The sequence below is a fragment of the Lampris incognitus genome, chromosome 1 (genome assembly GCF_029633865.1).
Source record: "Lampris incognitus isolate fLamInc1 chromosome 1, fLamInc1.hap2, whole genome shotgun sequence".
Classification (NCBI taxonomy): Eukaryota; Metazoa; Chordata; class Actinopteri; order Lampriformes; family Lampridae; genus Lampris; species Lampris incognitus.
The window spans coordinates 5,739,707-5,763,884 of NC_079211.1; the positions used below are offsets into that span (position 1 = coordinate 5,739,707).

Below are 24,178 nucleotides of genomic sequence, written 5' to 3' on the forward strand. Positions count from 1 at the left end.
CAGAGTATTCAGCACAGCACTGAGTCGTACATGCAGGTTTTCATCCCAGCAAACACAACAGCAGCCGAGCTCACTGACCAGATTCGCCTCCCCTGGTGGAAGATTTGTGAGTTTACTGGTGAAGACAGTTCCTGTGCCGTGTGTGGTTGGCATGAGAACACGAGCGTTCTCGACTGAAAGCAGTGAGGTGGATGATGAAACCCAGAGACCAACCCCTGCCCGCTACGCACCTCCCGGCTATCCTCACACTCGCCTGAGACTGGATCAGCGGGTGGGACTTGTGAGTCGACAGCCCTCACACACATCTCCGTTTTCTGTTTCCCGTCCACGCCGACCCGAAATCTGCAGACCGGCTCAGACTCAGCCCGACTGAGTGTGCCGGGCGATAATCAGGGTAACGGTGTAGAGCGGCCATTCCAACATTTAAGAACGCCGCGGCCCAATCTGACATCTCGACCTCTTCCGCGGCTCACCCAACCCTTTCACAACGCCGATCGCACGAGATGGAGAGGAAGCATTTCACGACGTATTTTCTGTTTCATAAACACAACAACTCTACACGAGTCAGCGAGCCAGCCACGTACTCGCAACAGTTTGTAAAGCAACAAGAGTAAGAAGTTAAGTGGTTAATAAGTCAGATAAGTGAATCCCACCACGTAATTTAAATCCCATGGCTTTGTTTGATTGGTTTTGATTACTTTTTCAAACGCAAATACTTAATCATAAACATTTTATGGTAATTTCGAACTTAATTACAAAACTGAATTTTAAAGATGTTATATCTATTGATTGTAAATGACGCGGGAGCAGCAGGAAGTAGTAGTAGTAGCAGATTGTAAATGACATCTGGCGGCCCGGCAGGGGGCCGCGGCCCACACTTCGGGAGTCACCGGTGTAGAGTATACGGTTTGAGTCCTGTTAAGACTGAGAAAGACCCCCCCCCCCACACACACACACACAGCTCGGCATCACAGACCCCGTGACACAGAAGATATAATTGGCACCTGCAGAAGAGCAGATATTTATGCCCGTTTAGTGGCGGGCTGTCAGAGACGGATGGCACTCTGGCTACGGGTGACAGACTCCGTTAAAGAGCTCTCAAAATATTGTCTGCTCCCGTTTTCCAAAACAACAAAGCGCCTGGGTGATTTCAACAGAGACAGAGATAGATAGATAGACAGATTACACACACATATATATATATATATAGAGAGAGAGAGAGAGAGAGAGAGAGAGAGAGAGAGAGAGAGAGAGAGAGAGAGAGAGAGAGAACAAAAGGGACTTCCCTGCCTCAGAGGGGAAAAGAGGGTTTTGACCTTCCAGCCCTCTGCTGGTGAGGTCATCTAAACATGTTCATTCATCCCTCTCATCCTGTCCTGATTCTGACTTCATCAGGTCTCCGACAACACACGGAGACCCACAGCAGGCCTGTTAACAAGGGCTTCGCATGAAAAGGTAAAAACCATTTTAGCACAGAAGTGTGAATTATGAATAAAGCAGGTGGGATTTCTGCAGGCAAGCACTTTCAGAAACAGTACAAAAAGCTGCCACGCTAACTAAAGTGGGTTTTAGCAGACTGCAACCACAGATGAACATCCACCTCAAACTGTGTTTGGTCTTTGCTCACCCTAACAATACCGTCTCGCCATCCAGCAAACCCATGAGTACTTTTTGGACCTGTTAGAAAACACAGTGTGACTACTACTACTACTACTACTACTACTACTACTTCTTCTTCTTCTTCTTCTTACAGCTGCTCCCGTTAGGGGGCGCCACAGCGGATCATCCGTTTCCATCTCTTCCTGTCCTCTGCATCTTCCTCTGTCACACCAGCCACCTGCATGTCCTCCCTCACCACATCCCTAAACCTCCTCTTTGGCCTTCCTCTTCTCCTCTTCCCTGGCAGCTCCATATTCAGCATCCTTCTCCCAGTATACCCAGCATCTCTCCTCCACACATGTCCAAACCATCTCTATCTTGTCTCTCTTGCTTTGTCTCCAAACCGTCCATCCTGAGCTGTCCCTCTAATATACTCCTTCCTAATCCTGTCCTTCTTCATCACTCCCAATGAAAATCTTATCATCTTCACCTCTGCCACCTCCAGCTCCTCCTGTCTTTTCATCAGTGCCACTGTCTCCAAACCATACAGCATAGCTGGTCTCACTACCATCTTGTAAACCTTCCCTTTAACTCTTGCTGGTACCCGTCTGTTGCAAATCACTCCTGACACTCTTCTCCACCCACTCCACCCTGCCTGCACTCTCTTCTTCACCTCTCCTCTGCACTCCCCGTTATTTTGGACAGTTGACCCCAAGTATCTTAACTCATACGCCTTCATCACCTCTACTCCTTGCATCTTCACCATTCCACTGTCCTCTCTCTCATTCACGCATAGGTATTCCGTCTTGCTCCTACTGACTTTCATTCCTCTTCTCTCCAGTGCATACCTCCACCTCTCCAGGTTCTCCTCAGCCTGCACCCTACTCTCACTACAGATCACAATGTCATCCGTGAACATCATCGTCCATGGAGACTCCTGCCTGATCCTGTCCGTCAACCTGTCCATCACCACTGCAAACAAGAAAGGGCACAGTGCTGATAATTGATGTAATCCCACCTCCACCTTGAACCCTTCTGTCATTCCAACCACACACCTCACCACTGTCACACTGCCCTCATACATATCCTGCACCACTCCTACATACTTCTCTGCTACTCCCGACTTCCTCATACAATACCACACCTCCTCTCTTGGCACCCTGTAATATGCTTTCTCTAAATCCACAAAGACACAATATAACTCCTTCTGACCTCCTCCATACTTCTCCATCAACATTCTCAAAGCAAACATCACATCTGTGGTGCTCTTTCCTGGCATGAAACCATACTGCTGCTGCTGATCACCACCTCTCCTCTTAACCTAGCTTCTATTACTCTTTCCCATATCTTCATGCAAAACACAGTGTGACTGTGCAGAGAAACTCCTTAATGTCAACACCTCCATCATTTCAGTTCAATTAGCGTCTGCCCATTGACACCACGTCTCTTTTTCTCCACATGCTCATTATTGCTAAGTGCACCACAGGCATCACCCATTGACGTTTCAGGACCAAAGTGGGTGTGATTTACCGCATATCATTTGAAAAGAAATGACTCAGGCCATGACTCACTGTAACATTAGTGGACTCCATAACTTAAAGAAATGGAATATATACAAAACACTAACACAGCTTTTACTATTTCAGTAAATGTTTAGGGTAGAACCGAGTGGAAAGTAATACTTTTCTGGTAAACGCAATTTTAAAAGATAATTTTACAGACAGAACCTAATTGTCCACTTGCGGCACAATGCCTGAATGAGAGAGAGGACAGTGGAATGGTGAGGATGCAAGGAGTGGAGGTGACAAAGGCATTTGAGTTTAAATACTTGGGGTCAACTGTCCAAAGTAACAGGGAGTGCAGTAGAGAGGTGAAAAGAGAGTGCAGGCAGGTTGGAGTGGGTGGAGAAGAGTGTCAGGAGTGAGTTGTGACAGAAGGGTACCAGCAAGAGTTAAAGGGAAGGTTTACAAGATGGTGGTGAGACCAGCTATGTTGTATGGTTTGGAGACGGTGGCACTGATGAAAAGACAGGAGGAGGAGCTGGAGGTGGCAGAGATGAAGATGACAAGATTTTCATTGGGAGTGATGAAGAAGGACAGGATTAGGAACGAGTATATTAGAGGGACAGCTCAGGTTGGACGGTTTGGAGACAAAGCAAGAGAGACAAGATGGAGATGGTTTGGACATGTGTGGAGGAGAGATGCTGGGTATATTGGGAGAAGGTTGCTGAATATGGAGCTGCCAGGGAAGAGGAGAAGAGGAAGGCCAAAGAGGAGGTTTATGGATGTGGTGAGGGAGGACATGCAGGTGGCTGGTGTGACAGAGGAAGACGCAGAAGACAGGAAGAGATGGAAATGGATGATCCGCTGTGGCGCCCCCTAACGGGAGCAGCCGAAAGTAGTAGGCGCAATTAGAGCCAAGTAAAAATGAAGATGCTGCAGGTAGTGATGCGTTCAGAATCTCGCTCAAGCCTCCAAGATGGACCAGTGCAGGTCATGTGTTTATGACGAGTAATGTTCCCACTCTTCATGCCGTGTTGAGGAATTGTATGTACAAATGTATGTGCCCATTAACTGATTCCAAGAATACAATTATAATGTTCTTAACAGAGCCTACACAGAGTGACACAAGGTACTCCTCTCGTCTCTGGAAACACTGGAACAAATGTGTGTATAGCTTTTAACCACTGTAGACTTGTGTGCTGCTGTTAGCTGTGTTGTTGTGTTGTTGTCCTGTGTTGTACTATTCCTCTTTAATATGCACCTAACTGTGTCTGAATAAAGTAAGATTTGACTGATTTCGTTGCGATCATCTATTTTGTACAACTGTGGAACGACTTCAGACTTTGAGCGGAAGTTGTGCATTGTTACTTCCGCCCCCGTCTGTTGGGACGATGGGTCAAAAGTAACGCAACGGTATAAACTTGAATTGTTTGTATGGACATTTCTGACAATGTCCTTGACAATGTGTAATTGCAAACATATTATGTCCTTTATCTTGATAAGAATATCTAATTACATTTGTAGCACACGGGACCTAAAACTCGGCGACGCGTCACCATATTTGCTGTGCTACTAACAGCCTCTCTCGTACGTCATCGTGCTGGAAAACGGCGTTTCCGGTGACGCCGCGAGAGTATGACGTAACCACGAGACTTTCCGCGGTTCCGCTAAGTGTCGCGTGCTGTGCGTGCGGACGCAGTTGGGCGGTACAGACTTGTATGGGCTCGCAGAAACCCGGTGTTGCTTTCGACCCGGTTCTACCCCACAGGATGAAACGATGAAAAATTGGGTCACAAATACCGACAAAACAGCTTCTTCCCCCAAGCTGAACCCGGTTGAACCTGGCTGAACCCAGCTGAACTGGCTGAACCCGGCTGAACCCAGCTGAACTGGCTGAACCTGGCTGAACCCAGCTGAACTGGCTGAACCCGGCTGAACCCAGCTGAACTGGCTGAACCCGGCTGAACCCAGCTGAACTGGCTGAACCCGGCTGAACTGGCTGAACCTGGCTGAACTGGCTGAACCCGGCTGAACCCGGCTGAACTGGCTGAACCCGGCTGAACCTGGCTGACCCGGCTCCCCACAGACTGTCTGGAAACACGTCTACCCCCGTGCTGCTGCTATATACTTCAGTTTGTCTTCATCTCTATATACCGTGTGTACTGTGTGTACTGTGTTTACTGTGTTTACTATGTGTACTGTGTGTGCTGTGTACTGTGTGTACTGTGTTTACTATGTGTACTGTGTTTACTATGTGTACTGTGTTTACCATGTGTACTGTGTGTACTGTGTTTACTATGTGTACTGTGTTCACCATGTGTACTGTGTTTACTGTGTGTACTGTGCTTACTGTGTTTACCATGTGTACTTTGTGTACTGTGTTTACTATGTGTACTGTGTGTACTATGTGTACTATGTTTACTATGTGTACTGTGTTTACTGTGTGTTCTGTGTTTGCTGTGTGTTCTGTGTGTTCTGTGTTTACTGTGTGTTATGTGTTTGCTGTGTGTTCTGTGTGTACTGTGTGTACTATGTGTACTGTGTTTACTGTGTTTGTCTGTCTGGCTTGTCCTGTTTGGAGAAGGCGCAGCCCTCATTTCATTTTAAACATGTGCCTACTACTACGTCTACTGCTACTACTTCTACTGCTGCTGCTACTACTACTACTACTACCACTGCTGCTACTGCTACTACTACTACTACTACTACTACTACTGCTGCTACTGCTGTTGCTCCTACTACTACTACTACTTCTACTACTGCTACTACTACTATTACTGCTGGTACTACTACTTCTACTGCTGCTACTGCAACTACTACTACTACTTCTACTGCTGGTACTACTACTTCTACTGCTGCTGCTACTACTACTACTACTGCTGCTGCTACTACTACTACTACTTCTACTGCTGGTACTACTACTTCTACTGCTGCCACTACTACTTCTACTGCTGCTACTACGACTACTTCTACTGCTGCTGCTGCTACTTCTTCTGCTGCTACTACTACTGCTGCTACTGCTGTTGCTCCTACTACTACTACTACTACTGCTGCTACTGCTGTTGCTCCTACTACTACTACTACTACTACTACTACTACTACTACTGCTGCTACTGCTGTTGCTCCTACTACTACTACTACTTCTACTACTGCTACTACTACTATTACTGCTGGTACTACTACTTCTACTGCTGCTACTGCAACTACTACTACTACTTCTACTGCTGGTACTACTACTTCTACTGCTGCTGCTACTACTACTACTACTGCTGCTGCTACTACTACTACTACTTCTACTGCTGGTACTACTACTTCTACTGCTGCCACTACTACTTCTACTGCTGCTACTACGACTACTTCTACTGCTGCTGCTGCTACTTCTTCTGCTGCTACTACTACTACTACTACTACTACTACTACTGCTGCTGCTACTTCTGCGACTGCTGCTACTATGTTCGGCTGCTGCCGTTAGGGGGCGCCACAGCAGCTCATCTGTTTCCATCTCTTCCTGTCCTCTGCATCTTCTCTTTAACAGGTGCCTGCACATTGTTTTTCAAGAGAATCAGCTGAAGTGAAATCCTGACGGTGGGGCATCACTTCAGCCAATACTGACGAGAAATCAGTGTGACGGAACGGAAAGGAAGCCAAGCCAACTACAAACCTGACGAATAGGAATACACCAGGACCAGACCAACTCTCCACGACCCACGACCCAACCACTGCTCCGTGCTTCTCTACAGCTCAACACATTACCTGCCAGAACACAACAGGTAAGTCCTTCACCAGACAAACCACAGCAAACCAAGTCACTTCTTTCTTTTTTCAAGGACAGATTTCCACATATTCTCATTTTCAGGATTTTTGTCCTTTCACAGGAATTTGTCTTTTCATACAAGTCTGTTAAGCATTATCATATCGTTCCCGTCAGGACCCGGACACAGGGATGGAAGGAAACCGGTTGTGTGTATTTTTGTCTTTTCAACACATGACAAGGGATCTGACAACAGCTCTCAGTGCCGTCTGACAGCTAGTGCCACGGGACAGGGTTCACTGGGCCTCCTCTCCGGTCGATACCGCTGGATAGCTGCTGGGGAGCTTGACTGAGTGGATGGAAGTGAAAGCTGGGGGTCAGTGAGCGGCCAGCGGCCGCTGAGATCCGTATTGTTAAGAGGACGAGAGAAAGGAAGGACCAATGTGAATAACAGCAGAGGCTGGTCGCCGAAGCCCAAAGGTTGCTACCTGCCTACGTTGCATTATGTTCACATGAGGTAATTCAAACACAAAGACACGAGGTCGGTCTCAAACGTGGAGCTTGTCATGATGGGTCATACTCTGGTTCCTTATCCGAGGCCAGGGTCTAAGGACAGGATGTTGCGTTGCTGTAAATCCCTTTGAGGCAAATTTGTACTTTTTGATATTGGGCTATACAAATATAATTGGCTTGACACCTGAAATACAATTAAAATCAGTTAGACAGGTACGGGCAGCACGGTGGAGCAGCGGTTAGCACGGTCGCCTCACAGCAAGAAGGTCCTGGGTTCGAGCCCCAGGGTAGTCCAACCTTGGGGGTCGTCCTCTGTGTGGAGTTTGCATGTTCTCCCCGTGTCTGCGTGGGTTTCCTCCGGGGACTCCGGTTTCCTCCCACAGTCCAAAGACATGTAGGTCAGGTGACTCACCCATACTAAATTGTCCCTAGGTGGGTGTGAGTGTGTGTGTGTGTGGGCCCTATGTATATGTGTGTCTCCCCGCCTGCTGCCCAGTGACTGCTGGGATAGGCTCCAGCATCCCTGCGACCCTGAGAGCAGGATAAGCGGTTTGGATGGATGGATGGATGGATGGATGGATGGATGGATGGATGGATGGATGGATGGATGGATGGATGGATGGCTGGCTGGATGGATGGATGTCTGGCTGGATGGGTGGATGGATGGCTGGATGGCTGGACGGATGGATGGCTGGATGGATGGATGGCTGGACGGGTGGATGGATGGCTGGACGGATGGATGGCTGGCTGGATGGATGGATGGATGGCTGGACGGATGGATGGCTGGATGGATGGATGGCTGGACGGGTGGATGGATGGCTGGACGGATGGATGGCTGGCTGGATGGCTGGATGGATGGATGGGTGGATGGATGGCTGGCTGGCTGGATGGATGGATGGCTGGATGGGTAGGTAAATCGCTTTAAAGCCTATTTGTCTTTCTGTTAATTTTTTTTGTCTATTATATTCTTTCAAAGTAAAAACCAAAAAAAAAACTGTTTTGTTGAAATGTCTGAATGTCCAACAGGTTGTCGGTCAACCTCCATGTTTGTTTTGCTCTGCCTGTTGTGTGCATGTGAAGTCTGTAGCCTCTGCAGGGCCCCGCCGAGCAGAGCTGGTTTCGTGGCACGGAGGCCCGCCGGCTCTCGACTACCTCTGCGGTGAAGAGCCTGACATTGTCTCGGGTAGTCACAGGTTCACTAGATATGACGTGCACTCGAGTCTCTATGAGCAGCTCCGACACCGCCGGTTAGTTTGCTGACGGCACAGTAGGGGTGGGCCTGGTCTCCAGCAACGAGGAGACCGCCCACCCGGAAGAGGTGGGGGATCTGTCGCTGTGGTGGTGCCAGGCCAACAGCCTCTCCCTGAACATCAGCAACACCAAAGAGCTTGTGTGGACTTCAGAAACACACAGCGGGGGACCTACACCCCTCTCTCCATCAACGGGGTCCCAGGAGAGGGTGAGCGGCTTCAGGTACCTTCATGTCCACATCGCTGAGGAGCTAACACACCGACACTCTGGGGAAAAAGGCGAGGAGGCGTCTTTATCACCTCAGGCAACCGAGGGAAATCAGCGTCTCCCTGCGGATCCAGAAAACCTCTCAGGCTGGTGCCACTGAGAGCATCCAGGCAGAGTGAATCACCGTCTGGTATGGGAACGGCACCTCTCAAAACCAGAGAGCCCCGCAGAGAGTGATTAGGTCGGCTGAGCGGACCAGCGGGACCACACTCAACCCCCTACAGGACTTCTACACCAAGCAGTGCAGGACCAGGGCTAGAAGGATTATTATGGATCCCCATCGCCTCAATTACGGACAGTTTCAGCCGCCGCGGTCAGGCGGACGCCTCCGCGGTCAGCATGTCAACACACAGAGACTCAGAGGGAATTTCCTTCCTTGGGCCGTAAGGGTAATTAACACTAAGTAATATTAATAACTTACACCGTGTGTACTGTGCATGTTACCTCTGACCCAAGGTGTTCCCAGGCCAGACTGGACATGTAGTCCCTCCAGCGAGTTCTGGGTCTACCCCGGGGTCTCCTCCCAGTTGGACGTGCCCGGAAAACCCCCAAAGGAAGGCGCCCAGGAGGCATCCTGATCAGGTGCCCGAACCACCTCAACTGGCTCCTTTCGACGTGAAGGAGCAGCGGCTCTACTCTGAGCTCCCTCCGGATGTGCGAGCTCCTCACCCTATCTCTAAGGCTGAGCCCAGACACCCTACGGAGGAAACTCATTTCAGCCAATTGTGTCGGCCATCTCATCCTTTCGGTCATTATTTATTATTAATAATATTAACAATGTATTAATTACTTAATTGTTATTTAGAGGGGTTGTTCCTGTCTAAATGCTGCTATGCTTCTTGAAGAATGGGATGAATAAAGCTTTGAATCTTGAATTTTACAAATTTTGGCTCCGCACTATGTTTAAGTTCGCCCTGCTGAGATCTGTGTATTAACTGGATCTACTCTGCATCCCCTGAATCACTGCTCATTCAGGATGGCGCGTTAAGATTTTGTTACTTTTGTGTATCGTGTGCATCCGACACCTATTTCAGGCCGGTCCGTCCCGGAAGAGGGATCCGTCTTCTGTGTGTCTTCCTGAGGCGTCTCCCATTTTCTTTCCCCGATAAGGTTTTCCTCAGGGGGGGTCACATATTGTCGTATGTTGCACTGACGGTGAAGCTCTTCGGGACTACCTTGTGATTTCGGGCTACCCAAATAAACTCGACCGATGTTGGATCACAGTACTTTCTGTGGGTCTTTTTCTTCTTCTTTGATTTGTCATGGCGGTTGGTATCCACAGCATCACTTCCACAGCAACATAAAATGTTACGAGAGTGGCCGACGTTTAACATATTCGTTAAGGTTGTGGTGTGTCGTCTTCGGCTTATCGTCTAATTTGTGTGTTCTGAAAGACTAACAAAAACAAACGGGTGAAAGCTGTCCTCGTGTGTTTGGTGGCCCACACTTTCAGTATGGGTTTGGATCTGAAAACCCCTGCGGTGGACCCAGCCTTAGCCAGAGAACCCCAGACAGAGATGAATGGGTGACCTGGAACAGAACCAGAGGCTTCCAGTGCTCCTCATCGTGATGCTGGGTCACCTTGACCCACCTGCATCCAAGTCCCGGATCAAGAAACCTTCACCTCCCTTTGGTTCGCCATCCATTTACTTTCTGCTCCTTTGGACAACCCTACTGGGGCACTGACCCCAAGTGCTCTCTCTCTCTCTGTCTGTCTGTCTGTCTGTCTGTCTGTCTGTCTGTCTCTCGCTCTGTCTCTCTCTCGTTCTCTCTCAGTTTCTCTCTCCGTCTCTCTCGATCTCTCTGTTTCTCTCTCATTCTCTCTGTTTCTCTCGCTCTGTCTCTCTCTCACTGTTTCTCTCTTTCCGTCTCTCTCTCCCGATCTCTCTGTTTCTCTCTCCGTCTCTCTCACTGTTTTTCTCGCTCTGTCTCTCTCTCGATCTCTCTCAGTTTCTCTCTCCGTCTCTCTCACTGTTTTTCTCGCTCTGTCTCTCTCTCGATCTCTCTCACTGTTTCTCTCTTTCCCTGTCTCTCTCTCTCGATCTCTCTCACTGTTTCTCTCTTTCCCTGTCTCTCTCTCTCGATCTCTCTCAGTTTCTCTCTCCGTCTCTCTCGGTCTCTGTCTGTTTCTCTCTCTCCCTCTGTCTCTCTCGTTCTCTCACTGTTTCTCTCTCGATCTCTTTCACTCTCTATGCCTCCCTCTGTCTCTCTCTCACTGTCTCTCTCTCCCTCTATCTGTCTCACTCTCCCTCCTTCTCTCTCTCCCTTTGTCTCTCTCACCGTCTCTGTCTCTCTCATTGTCCCACTCCCTGTCTCTCTCACTGTCTCTCTCTCTCACCGTCCCTCACTGTCTATCTCTCGCTCCCTGTCTCTCTCTCGCTCCCTGTCTCTCTCTCTCTCTCTCTCACACACACACACACACACACACTACGCTCTCTGTGATGTAGCAGCTTGTTAGGAGCGCTTCATAAATAACCTTGTCCTGACAGCAGTCGACCTTTCGGGAAAACAGGAAAATAATCACAACTGCAAAGACAAGCGAGTCGACAGCTCTTTCTTCCCCTCGCTCCCAGAACCCTCAGTGACCCTGGGCCAGTGTTTTGGCCCTGCTATAATTTCCCCCAACAGTACCTTTTTATGGCGTGCACAAAAGACAATGCTGTCAGAAACAGTTAGATTGTATTTACTCTTCATCGTAGTCTTGTCTCATGTCACACCTGGACTTCTGAAGGCCTCACTGGACCACGTGAAGTAATTCGGCGTAGTTGGACAAATAAGAACGTGAGTCAGCTGGTCTTTCTTCTTCTGAGCAAGGTGAAGATGTATGTCAGCCTCGGGAGGTGTATGTGAACAGGTGCATGGACACGGTCAACATGTCTCCACCATGTGTCAACCGAACCTTCATCCATGCAGGCTGGCAACTCCATCCATCCATCCACTATCCAAACCGCCATCCTGCTCTCAGGGTCACGGGGATGCTGGAGCCTATCCCAGCAGTCATTGGGTGGCGGGTGGGGAGACACCCTGGACAGGCCGCCAGTCCATCACAGGGCTGACACAGATTCACATTCATACCTAGGGACAATTTAGTAGGGCCGACTCACCTGACCTACATGTCTTTGGACTGTGGGAGGAAACCGGAGCCCCCGCAGGAAACCCACGCAGACACGAGGAGAACATGCAAACTCCACACAGAGAACGACCCGGGACGACCCTCAGGGTTGGACTACACCGGGGGTTCAAACCCAGGACCTTCTCGCTGTGAGGCGACCGCGCTAACCACTGCACCACCACCATGCTGCACCATTGCACCACCCTGGGCTGGCAACTTATTCAAACTAATCAGCTTCATGGTCGTTTAACACTCAGCAAGTTTCTTCTGGTGATGTTTCGCTGGTGTACAGTGAAAAATATGTTTTGAGTGACCACCATACTGAGATACCGGTGTTTTTTCTGATCAGCAAGTTCAAACAGCAAAACTTCATTCCCTGACATCAGTTAGCACTACAACACCTCCCCGCACTCCTCACGACGACATCAAAAACCCCACAGTCAATGCCAGGCGAGGCTGTCGCCAGACCGCCCTCTGTGTTATCGGAACTGCCGGTGTTAAGGGCTAGCAGTTAGCTTAGCCTGCCCCGCTCTCCCAGTCGATCCAGCGCCAGCTCCCCCAGCCATCAAACCATGACAAAACTTAGATGCAGACGTGGACAAAGACACTGCATGGACGGTACTTGGTGAGGCCGCCGCAAATGTGAATTCGTGCCGCCATCTTCCGACACCGGCACTGGGTGAGGCCGCTGCAAACACGAATTCACGCAGCCATCTTCCCACACCGGAAGTATGTCTGTTATGAAACTAACTGACACCAAAATTAACATTTTAACAACTTTAATACTATTTTTCAACAATTTAAAATGGCCGCTGTCCAACGCCTGTAAATACTGAAACGCCTCGGTGGTAGTCATGGTGCGTCTGTAACGGCGTCGGCACCCAGACATGTTGGGCATAATCACAAATCAAGTTCAGGCTATTTCTCGTCACTGGAGGACGCTAGTGTGATACTGACATGATGCGCACCATCACGCACAAATTACGAGACGTCACGTTGACCGCTCATGGTCAATTTAGGTGGATATCGTAACTTATTTTTTTTGTGTGATTGATCTAAAACGCATTTTAATGCAGATATATGTAATTTTAGGAGCACCCAGGAAGCGGCAGGTCTGTACCTTTTTTTCCCCACAAAGTTATTAAACTTTCAAAATCCAAAACCGTCAAAACGACGGCCTTGCTCGTTCTACTGTTAAACTGCTTTTCATTGAAGGTCACATTTATCCCCCTCCAAAGTTTAGTCGCTGCCTCTGTCTTGTGTGGGTCACGGGTCAGCCATGTGTGCTGGAGGATGTGTTGAAGTCCATCGGTTTGACCTCACATTTGACATTTTGAGAAACGACCAACCGAGGAGAACAGCCCACCTCGCTCCATGACTGGGCATGTCATGCTTGATGCTAGTTTCCCGGATTAATTTGGATGTCCGAAATCTCTCCGCTCCTTTCACCACCATGCCCTGCCCTTAGCCCTGCCCACAACTGCCCACTCTCCACCCAACTCTGTTCGGACGGAGTTGGGTGGAGACGGGTTTCCCAGCGTAGGTTTGAGTTTCACGTTGTGTTTCAGGACAGAACTGTGCAGCAGCGTTCAGATTAGCCTTCTGCACAGGGAAGCAGAGACTCCTGGGAGCTGAAGGGAAGCTAGCTTCACATTAGCTAACTTCTGCTCTGTTGTTACTTTTAATTAATAAGTGTTTAAGGCACTGCTATTTATTTTACTAACTCAGTTTTAAACTTGTCTGTACATTCATAAAATTTGCCTGTACTTTTATTTATTTATTTTTGTGAGGGGGGAGATTGTATTGTTTTATTGTTGTATTGTGTGAAGCACTTTGTGTTACATTTGTTTGTATGAAAAGTGCTATACAAATAAAATCTAATTGACTGATTAGCTACTGGATTAAGCTAGCACTCATATGAAAAATGTATTGAGTCATGGTATCCAGGTATCGTAGCGGTCTATTCTGTTGCCTACCACTATGGGGATCGCCAGTTCGAGTCCTCATGTTACCTCCGGCTTGGTGGGGTGTCCCTACAGACGCAATTGACCGTGTCTGCGCGCGGGAAGCTGGATGTGGGTTTGTGTCCTGGTCGCTGCACTAGCGCCTCCTCTCGTCCGTTGGGGCACCTGTTCGGGGGGGAGGGGGAACTGGGGGGAATAGCGTGATCCTCCCAAGCGCTACATCCCCCCTGGTGAAACTCCTCACTGTCAGGTGAAAAGAAGCGGCTGGCGACTCCACATGTATGGGAGGAGGCATGTGGTAGTCTGCAGCCCTCCCCGGATTAGCAGAGGGGGTGGAGCAGAGACCGGGACGGCTCGGAAGAGTGGGGTAATTGGTCAAGTACAGTTGGGGAGAAAAGGGGGAAAAATCCCCCCCCAAAAATGTATATAGTCAAATATGGATTCAGACTTTTCAGGCTTGAGTACTTGTGTACTACTATCTGTTTTGTTGTTGTTTCTGTTGTGTTGTCGTTCTTATTTCCCTGGTAATGGTGTGGAGCAGCTTTGGGCCATCCGCTCTGATGTCCCTTTGAACTCCCCAAGCCAAAATGGCTGCCTCACCCACTCTTGCCCCCGGTGCATTTTCACCCCACGGTACGGCTTCAAAAGGCTTCAAAGCCTGCTGCTGCCTCCTGACCTCTGAGAGCATGAGCCTGTGATGCATGACCGGCTGGGTGAATCCGGCGTCGGCGCTGCGGGGGAGAGGGTCTTAAAACCTGCCAAGTCCGACAGGAGGGGGGCCGCTGTGGCCGGACCGCAGAGCTGCCGTGCTTGTTGTTTAGGCAGCCTAATTACCCGCAGGAGTGTTGACGCACACAGACCGCCAGGCCCACGGCTCGGAACAGATTCTGACCTTTGGGAGAGGCCGGACTTGATCACCGCGCCAGACGCCCTGCACACGCGGGTCCAGTCGACTGGTTTGCACCTGGACGTGTCTGCAGCTTTGGGATGAGGACGCCGCCTCGGAGGCCGAGCGCTCCTCTAAAGTTCCTGGCATGGACCTTGAAAGTGAGACGGAACGTGACACGACAAGAAGAGGCGAGATCCCCCCCCCCCTTTTCTCTCAATTGTACCCGGCCAATTACCCCACTCTCCCGAGCCGTCCCGGTCTCTGCTCCACCCCCTCTGCTAATCTGGGGAGGGCTGCAGACTACCACATGCCTCCTCCCATACATGTGGGGTCGCCAGCTGCTTCTTTTCACCTGACAGTGAGGAGTTTCACCAGGGGGACCGAGCGCATGGGAGGATCACGCTATTCCCCCCAGTTCCCCCTCCCCCCTGAACAGGTGCCCCGACCGACCAGAGGAGGCGCTAGTGCAGCGACCAGGACACATACCCACATCCGGCTTCCCACCCACAGACATGGACAATTGTGTCGGTAGGTACGCCCGACCACGCCGGAGGTAACACGGGGATTCGAACCAGCGATCCCTGTGTTGATAGGCAATGGCACAGACTGCCACGCTACCTGGATGGCTGAGGCGAGATTTTCCATTGAACATGAGAGGATCTGAAAAACATGAGAGGATCTGAAAAAGCAATACAACAGCTCTATTTAAAAAACGAGCCGTACAATCAGAACCGTCGTACAAACACACAAAACCATATTTGACTGAACGGACCAGAAGTGGTCAAACGAGTGACTGGGCGTGTGTGTGACTTGGTGTGTTGACGGGGACAGGAGGGGGGAGACAGGACACGGTGCTGTGTGTTGACGGAGGCAGGAGGGGGGAGACAGGACACGGTGCTGTGTGTTGACGGAGACAGGAGGGGGCAGACAGGACACCGTGCTGCCATTATTTCTAAAGCAGAGGCTCTACTGTTGCATCACAGCTCATAAACTATTAAAATGTGGCGGGATGAATCATTCAGAGCTGTGTCCCTGTGTCCCTGTTGTCTCTGGGACATGACAAAGACCCACATCAACAGTTACACACACGACACCACAAAGAAGACCCACAACACCAGTTATACGTACAAGTCTTGCGAGCCGAGTCCTCCACAAACAGCGAGGAGATGTCCTCGTCCACGCCGGCCTCGTTCTTGGCGATGCAGGTGTACGCCCCGGTGTCCTCAAAGTGCACGTTGCTGATGTGCACCTCACTACCGTTAGCTTTGGGGAGTGACAGACAGGACACACACAGACACACACAGACACAGACACACACACACACAGACACACACACACACACACACACACAGTTTGCCTTCCAGAAAGAGATTAAAGGTGACTTCTAAAGCGTCCACCCTCCATTAAACTGCCACTATTACGTAACCGGCCCTCAAACAGGATGAGGGGGACAGCGAGGGGTCTGAAGAGGATTAGGTGGGAACACAAACACACATCAGGACAGCTTCAAAGTGGGCACGCGGTGCAGGTTTGTGCACGTTGTGTTTCTCTGGCACACACGTCTGTCTGTCTGAAGCATTTTGTTGTGCCGTGCCTAAAAGGAGCAGGCTGGAGGACTTAGACCTCACTGTCAGTCCTGCAGGACACATCTGGACTTGCTCTTTACCTTCCTGCTGGGGGACATTTCACGTCAGCTCTGCTTCAGAGGCATCGGACTTAAATCAAGTCGGTCATTATTTTTCTGCATCAGATGTTGTGTATGTGTTACTGGTCTATTTTTTTGGGGGGGGATTTCCCCCCCTTTTTTCTTCTAATTGTATCTGGCCAATTACCCCACTCTTCCCCGTCCCGGTCTCTGCTCCACCCCCTCTGCCGATCCGGGGAGGGCTGCAGACTACCACATGCCTCCACCCATACATGTGGAGTCGCCAGCCGCTTCTGTTCCCCTGACAGTGAGGAGTTTCACCAGGGGGACGTAGCGCGCGGGAGGATCACGCTATTCCCCCCCAGTTCCCCCTCCCCCCTGCAAAGGCGCCCTGACCGACCAGAGGAGGCGCTAGTGCAGCGACCAGGACACATACCCACATCCGGCTTCCCACCCGCAGACATGGCCAATTGTGTCTGTAGGGACGCCCGACCAAGCCGGAGGTAACACAGGGATTCGAACCGGCGATGTCCGTGTTGGTAGGCAATGGAATAGACCACTAAGCCACCCGGACGCCCCTCAGGTTTTATTTCACGCTGTCTTTCATCTGTGTTCCTGGAGGTGAGGTCAGCAGGTACCAGAGTGTGAGGACCAATGGAGATGAGAAACTGTGAGGCAGGACATGAGGTGTAGGGGTGTAGGAGTGTAGGGGTGTAGGAGCATAGGAGTGTAGGGGTGTAGGGTTGTAGGGGTGTAGGGTTGCAGGGGTGTAGGAGTGTAGGGGTGTAGGGTTGTAGGAGTGTAGGGTTGTAGGGGTGTAGGGTTGCAGGGGTGTAGGGTTGTAGGAGTGTAGGGGTGTAGGAGTGTAGGGGTGTAGGAGTGGAGGGGTGTAGGAGTGTAGGGGTGTAGGGGTGTAGGAGTGTAGAGGTGTAGAGGTGTAGGAGTGTAGGAGTGTAGGGGTGTAGGAGTGTAGGGGTGTAGGAGTGTAGGGGTGTAGGGGTGTAGGAATGTAGAGGTGTAGGAGTGTAGAGGTGTAGGAGTGTAGGGTTGTAGGGGTGTAGAGGTGTAGGGGTGTAGGGGTGTAGGAGTGTAGAGGTGTAGGAGTGTAGAGGTGTAGGAGTGTAGGGGTGTAGAGGTGTAGGAGTGTAGGGGTGTAGGAGTGCAGGGGTGTAGGGGTGTAGGGTTGCAGGGGTGTAGGAGTGTAGGAGTGTAGGGGTGTAGGGTTGCAGGGGTGTAGGAGTGTAGGAGTGTAGGAGTGTAGGGGTGTAGGGGTGTAGGTCATGATTACCATCGTGACGATAAGAGACGGCTCCTACCTTGCAGGGTGAGCTGCTTAGACAGCTTGCCGGTGATGTCCACGCCGTTCTTCAGCCAGGCCAGGTGGGGGCCGGGGATGCCTTCGGCGTGGCAGCGCAGGCTCGCCGTCACACCCGGCTCCCTGGCTTGGCTCTCCGGGTACACCCGCATGACAGGAGGCACTGGGAGGAGGAGGAGGAGGACACAGGAGGGGAATACGTCAGGGAACATCACAACCCTTTCTTTTCGCCACGAGCCGCTCTCTGGGGTATCGAGCCAGCGGTGCTGAATGGGAAGCTTTCCTCTGGACAGAATGTCAAGTCCGGTGGACTCGTGGCTTGGCGTTAGCGGGCGCTATCGATGGATTAAGAGCGTTTACAACATGCGCCGAACGCCTTTAGATAAGGTTAGCGGGCCCCGGCGCAGCCGAACAAATCAGCCAGATAAATAAGGGACAGGACCTCCGTTCAGGTGCCATCGATTCTGGCTCTCAGCCATTGATTTTTACACAACCTTTTGTCGGAAGAGAAGATGAGGGGATTTAGCTGCAGGGAAATAAAAAGAGCTCGCAATAACAAGCGATTCATAAGCTGCATGCTCAATTCTTCGGCTGGCTTATGGCATTCTACACAATGTACCGCTGTCGCTCCTCTTTACCTTACATTCCTGCACACACAGACACACACACACACACATCAACAATATGCATTTATGCATAGCCAGAAAAGACGCTCCAAGTCCTGCTCGGCTCTGCAGGCTGCGGTGCTGGAATCTTGCTCCATACAGCCTGGAAAATATCAAAAGAGTGAATTTGAATAATCCTTTGATGGGGGGGGGGGGGGGACATCCTCAGAATAGAATTACAATGACAAAGCCCCTTCACATGCTTGTCTCGCGGGGAAGCCTCCCAGGGAACCGGTGACCGAGACCCGCGTAATGACGACGCACTTCGTTTACAGAAACCAGATTAAAAGAGACACTGACAAGAGCCGTTCCACCGAGTCCCGAGCCCCCGTCACGCTGGAGGGTAACGACCCGGCAGGGGTTGAAACCAGGGCACCCGCATCCAGGTGGTGTGGCGGTCTATTCCGTTGCCTACCAACATGGGGGCTCACCGGTTTGAATCCCCGTGTTACCTCCGGCTTGACGCCTATGTGTCCTGGTCGCTGCACTAGCGCCTCCTCTGGTTGGCCGGGGCACCTGTTCGGGGGGTGGGGGGGTGGATAGCGTGATCCTCCCACGCACTCTGTCCCCCTGGTGAAACTCCTCACTGTCAGGTGAAAAGAAGCGGCTGGCGACTCCACATGTATAGGAGGAGGCGTGTGGTAGTCTGCAGCCCTCCCCGGATCAGCGACCGGGGCGGCTCGGAAGACTGGGGTAATTGGCTGAATACAATTGGGGAAGAAAAGGGGGGGGGGGCGACAAAACAAATTTAAAAAAAACCCAGGGCATCCAATCTCTTTATTTATACCGTCTTGTTTTGGCTGTTTCCTCCACGGCCCAAATCGGCGCCCAAATGTCCTGGCTGTGAACACGAGTCGGGAGACAGCGAGACGGGCGGAGGTCCGCGTCTTGGCAGGGAACGAGGAGACAGACCCGCTGGGCAGGGGATTTCCTGTCGGCCGCCGGTCAGAGGGAGCCTCGGCTCAGCCGGGGGAGAGAAGGACCGCAGATTGTTGCCGCGGCCATCTGGTCAACCCGAGGCACTCCAGAGCCTTTGGAGAGCAGGTCAGCCCCGACTGCCAACCGTCTTTGGCGGGCCGAGAAGCTGCAGCTGCTGCAGCTGCTGCAGGTGTTGCAGGTGCTGCTGCTGCTGCAGGTGTAGCTGCAGGTGTTGCAGGTGCTGCAGGTGCTGCCCGGGTTTTACTGGGACCATGAGAGCTGCAGAGATGAAGGCTGATTAACCAGAGGCCATGGACACAATGACTTTGCTTTGTTCGCTCGGGGCGATGGAAGATGAGAAATCTCCCTCGTCATCTCGCAACACACACACACACACACACACACACACACACACACACACACACACACACACACACACACTCGTTTTTCAAAGCTTCTCATTCAGTCCCTTGTTTCCATTATCGTCCTTTTCATCTATTTTTTCTTCTTTCTTCTTCTTGGTCAGCAGCACAGCTCCAGCCAGCCTGGCTGGACTTGATCCAGCTTTACAGGTGTGACTCTTGAGGGTTGCATAGGACGGATGCTGTGATCTAATCTACACCCTTCGCACCCTTCGCTCCAGCTGTTTAAGTAGCTGAACAGGATTCGGAGCCGCGCAACCCGGATATGAAGAGAACCACGATTTCCATTTCCTTTACATCCCCTCTAATTACTGATCAGGAACCAGGACCACTTTATTTGCCGTTTCATTTCATGTACGGAAGCACATGAGGTGAAACGACGCGTTGTTCCCCCAGCCCACAGCAGTGCAACACAAAGACAAACACACACATCCAGAAACTACTAGAACACACATATCCAAACTAACACGTATCCATCCATCCATCCATTATCCAACCGCTTATCCTGCTCTCAGGGTCACGGGGATCCTGGAGCCTATCCCAGCAGTCAGTGGGCGGCAGGCGGGGAGACACCCTGGACAGGCCGCCAGGCCATCACAGGGCCCACACACACATTCACACCTAGGGACAATCTACGTGTCTTTGGACTGTGGGAGGAAACCGGAGCCCCCGGAGGAAACCCATACAGACATGGGGAGAACATGCAAACTCCACACAGAGGACGACCCCGGGCGAGCCCCAAGGCTGGACTACCCCGGGGCTCGAACCCAGGACCTTCTTGCTGTGAGGCTTGGTTTTGTCCTCATGTACACACTGCGTCCTCATGCATGGTGCTGGTTCTGTCCTCGTGTACACACTGGTGCTGGTCATCGACACGCCGACGTCCCAGTTTCCTGCAGGGTTATCGTTCTGTGTCGATTCATACCTTTAAAATGCCACTCACTCCCGGGTTTTTTTCTCCTTCTACATTCTATTGAAAATGTAAATACCAAAGGTTCAAGAGCAGTGTAGCCACTCGGGCTGGTGTAAATGGAGGCACCGCGTGAAACGAAAGATGGGATCTATATTGTTCTTCCACCTCGCTCTCAATAGCTGCAAGCTGTTGTGAGCGAGGATGGAAGTCCAGTCATGTCATTAGCAAGGCTGCGACGACGAGAACAATGTATTCTATTGAGGACTGAAGACGGAGTCAATGCGGCGCTGCTGTTGGAGGATGTTGTTTACTGATGGATGTGCGGAGGACCGAGTCCCTCAGCCCTTCGTCTGCCTCCTGCAGAATCGACGGAAGATCGACACCAGGGTGAGAAGTGGAAACCCGCACCATCTGAAAACTCTTTGGCCGCGTCCTTTGACTCATTGATCTCCCAGGGTCCCGCTAACAGCTCGCTAATGGAGCCCGTCAGGCCGTCTCACAAGGTCACGTTAACCAAGAAATCCACATGGAAACTCAGCACGCCTCCGCACGCCTTTTTCCCAAAGCTGAACGAACATGAAATACTGAAAACAGACACACTGCAGTACGTTGCTGCGTATTCCAGGGGCATACGCCACTGCCTGGCCTTGAAGTGCTGCTGCTTAGTATTTCCTTATAGTATATAAGCACAGATACCATTTCTATTATATAGTGGATTATACCATTATCCTTCCATCCATTATCCAAATCGCTTATCCTGCTCTCAGGGTGGCGGGGATGCTGGAGCCTATCTATCCCAGCAGTCATTGGGCGGCAGGCGGGGAGACACCCTGGACAGGCCGCCAGGCCATCACAGGACCCCCCCCACACATTCATTCCTAGGGACAATTTAGTACGGCCAAGTCACCTGACCTACATGTGTTTGGACTGTGGGAGGAAACCGGACCCCCGGAGGAAACCCACGCAGACACGGGGAGAACATGCAAACTCCACACAGAGGACGACCCGGGACGACCCACCAAGGTTGGACTACCCCGGGGTTCGAACCCAGGACCTCCTTGCTGTGAGGCGACCGCGCTAACCAATGCGCCACCGTGCCGCCTAGCATATTATACATAATAGTAGAATTGACACACCTTTGAGGTTGGGGTCTTTATCGTGAATAAAACACCGTGAATAAAACTAAACAGGCGAGACCCGCCCCCCCATCAGCTCCATAAGGTATAGTCCAAAAAAAATGTAAAAATAATACAAAATTATTAATATAAAATAAAAATGATTAATCATTATTATTAATGAAATTATTGTTAATATAAAATCATATGTATGTATTTAAAGATGAATAGGATTAATTACTATGAGGGGGTATTTGTCTATTGTCATGATTTATTTATAATTACAAAATAGGTGCTTATATCTGTCTGCTACTGCTGGCCAGTTCATTGCTGTTATTATTCAGTGTGGACAGTTCTGGTTTGCAAATGATAAAATATTTTTCAGTTAGGTGACGAGAAATGACAACGGCAAAACAGAGACACCCGTGGGTCTGACAAGAGGGACCATTGAAAAAGGGGTTTAATGCACACACGTGTAGCTTTAGAAACAGCAGTTTAAAGAATATCACATCTTTAAGCCCTTATATTTGGTCATTGGCGGACAGAAACATTAATTATTCGACCACCTGGAAAATCCTCTCAAAGAACAAATCATATTCAACCAGTAGTAAAATGTGCAATCTATGTCTCACTGACACATATTTTATCATCTGCAAACCAGAAATGCCCACACTGAATAACAGCAATGAACTGGCCAGCAGCTGCAGACATAGATATAAGCACCTATTTTGTAATTACAAATACATCATGACAATAGACAAATACCAACCCCCCCTCCCCATTGGACCGTTAGCGATCATGTGTTTTTGAATGTCGCACCTCTCCCTTCCCCGCTGGACGCTGTGCCCGTGATGTGCATGACCAGGCAGTAAATGGTGTGTCCTTTACCCAGTAGCTTTACTGACAGCTGATGATGCTTATGGCATCAAACAGGCTTGTACTGTCTCATAAAGAATTTACCTGACTCATACTACATGTATATATATATATATATATATATATATATATATATATATATATATATATAGCTACATATTATTTATACCGTCAAAGAAACATTTACAGAAGTAGAAGCTGAGACTGCCATATGTCATCTGAACAGGTACCATGGTGAGGTACAGAAACGTCATTCAAAGTTACCAAGAGTGAAACGGGCAACAGCTATCGTGGTGCGGAACGAAGCTCCTTCACACCGTCTTAGTGTGAGATTGTTGTGTGATTTGAGGAGATGGAGCTGGTCAGCGCTGGCTGCTGGATGACCTCACCCGTGATCCAATCAGAGGCTGTAATGGCCCCAGAGGAGGCAGATAAGCTCTGGCGTCGGCACGGCTACCGTGCCAGAGGACTGAGAGGGCTGCTAAGTGCAGGTCTGATTGATTCTAACAGCTTCAGTCACACAGAGAGAGAGAGAGAGAGAGAGAGAGAGAGAGAGAGAGAGAGAGCGAGAGAGAGAGAGGAGAGAGAGGAGAGAGCGAAAGAGAGACAGAGAGGAGAGAGAGACAGAGAGGAGACAGCGAGACAGAGAGGCAGAGAGGAGCGAGAGAGTGAGAGGCAGAGAGGAGAGCGAGAGACAGACAGGAGAGCGAGAGAGAGCAAGATAGAGACAAAGATAATAAATATCAAAACAGATCACTTAAATTCTGGATGCACCTTAAATCAAGTCCCCACCACACACTGCAGTTCAAATCAGTCCAAATCCAAGAGCTAAGAAAGAGTCCCCCCAGTCAGCTGGTTGTGCAACTAACTCATCCCGTAACCACTGACACAGACGAGTTTCTGACTAACTGACCCCTTAACCACTGACACAGACGAGTTTCTGACTAACTGACCCCTTAACCACTGACACAGACGAGTTTCAGACTAACTCACCCCGTAACCGCTAACACAGACGAGTTTCTGACTAACTGACCCCTTAACCACTGACACAGACGAGTTTCAGACTAACTCACCCCGTAACCGCTAACACAGACGAGTTTCAGACTAACTGACCCTGTAACCACTAACACAGACGAGTTTCTGACTAACTCACCCCGTAACCACTAACACAGACAAGTTTCAGACTAACTCACCCCGTAACCACTGACACAGACGAGTTTCAGACTAACTGACCCCGTAACCACTGACACAGACGAGTTTCAGACTAACTCACCCCGTAACCGCTAACACAGACAAGTTTCAGACTAACAGACCCTGTAACCACTAACACAGACGAGTTTCAGACTAACTCACCCCGTAACCACTAACACAGACGAGTTTCAGACTAACTGACCCCGTAACCGCTAACACAGACGAGTTTCTGACTAACTCACCCCGTAACCGCTAACACAGACGAGTTTC

At 50.3% G+C, this 24,178-nt stretch overlaps 1 protein-coding gene across 1 annotated transcript in view; it reads right to left on the minus strand.

Annotated features, from left to right (window-relative positions):
* Positions 1-24,178, minus strand: part of fstl5 (follistatin-like 5) — a 166,202-nt gene that overhangs the window by 53,280 nt on the left and 88,744 nt on the right. The window contains exons 5-6 of the mRNA XM_056277907.1: positions 17,810-17,971; positions 15,977-16,111 (exon numbers count right to left, since the gene is read on the minus strand). Of these exons, the coding sequence (XP_056133882.1) occupies positions 15,977-16,111; positions 17,810-17,971 (297 nt within the window). The remainder of the gene's footprint in view (positions 1-15,976; positions 16,112-17,809; positions 17,972-24,178) is intronic.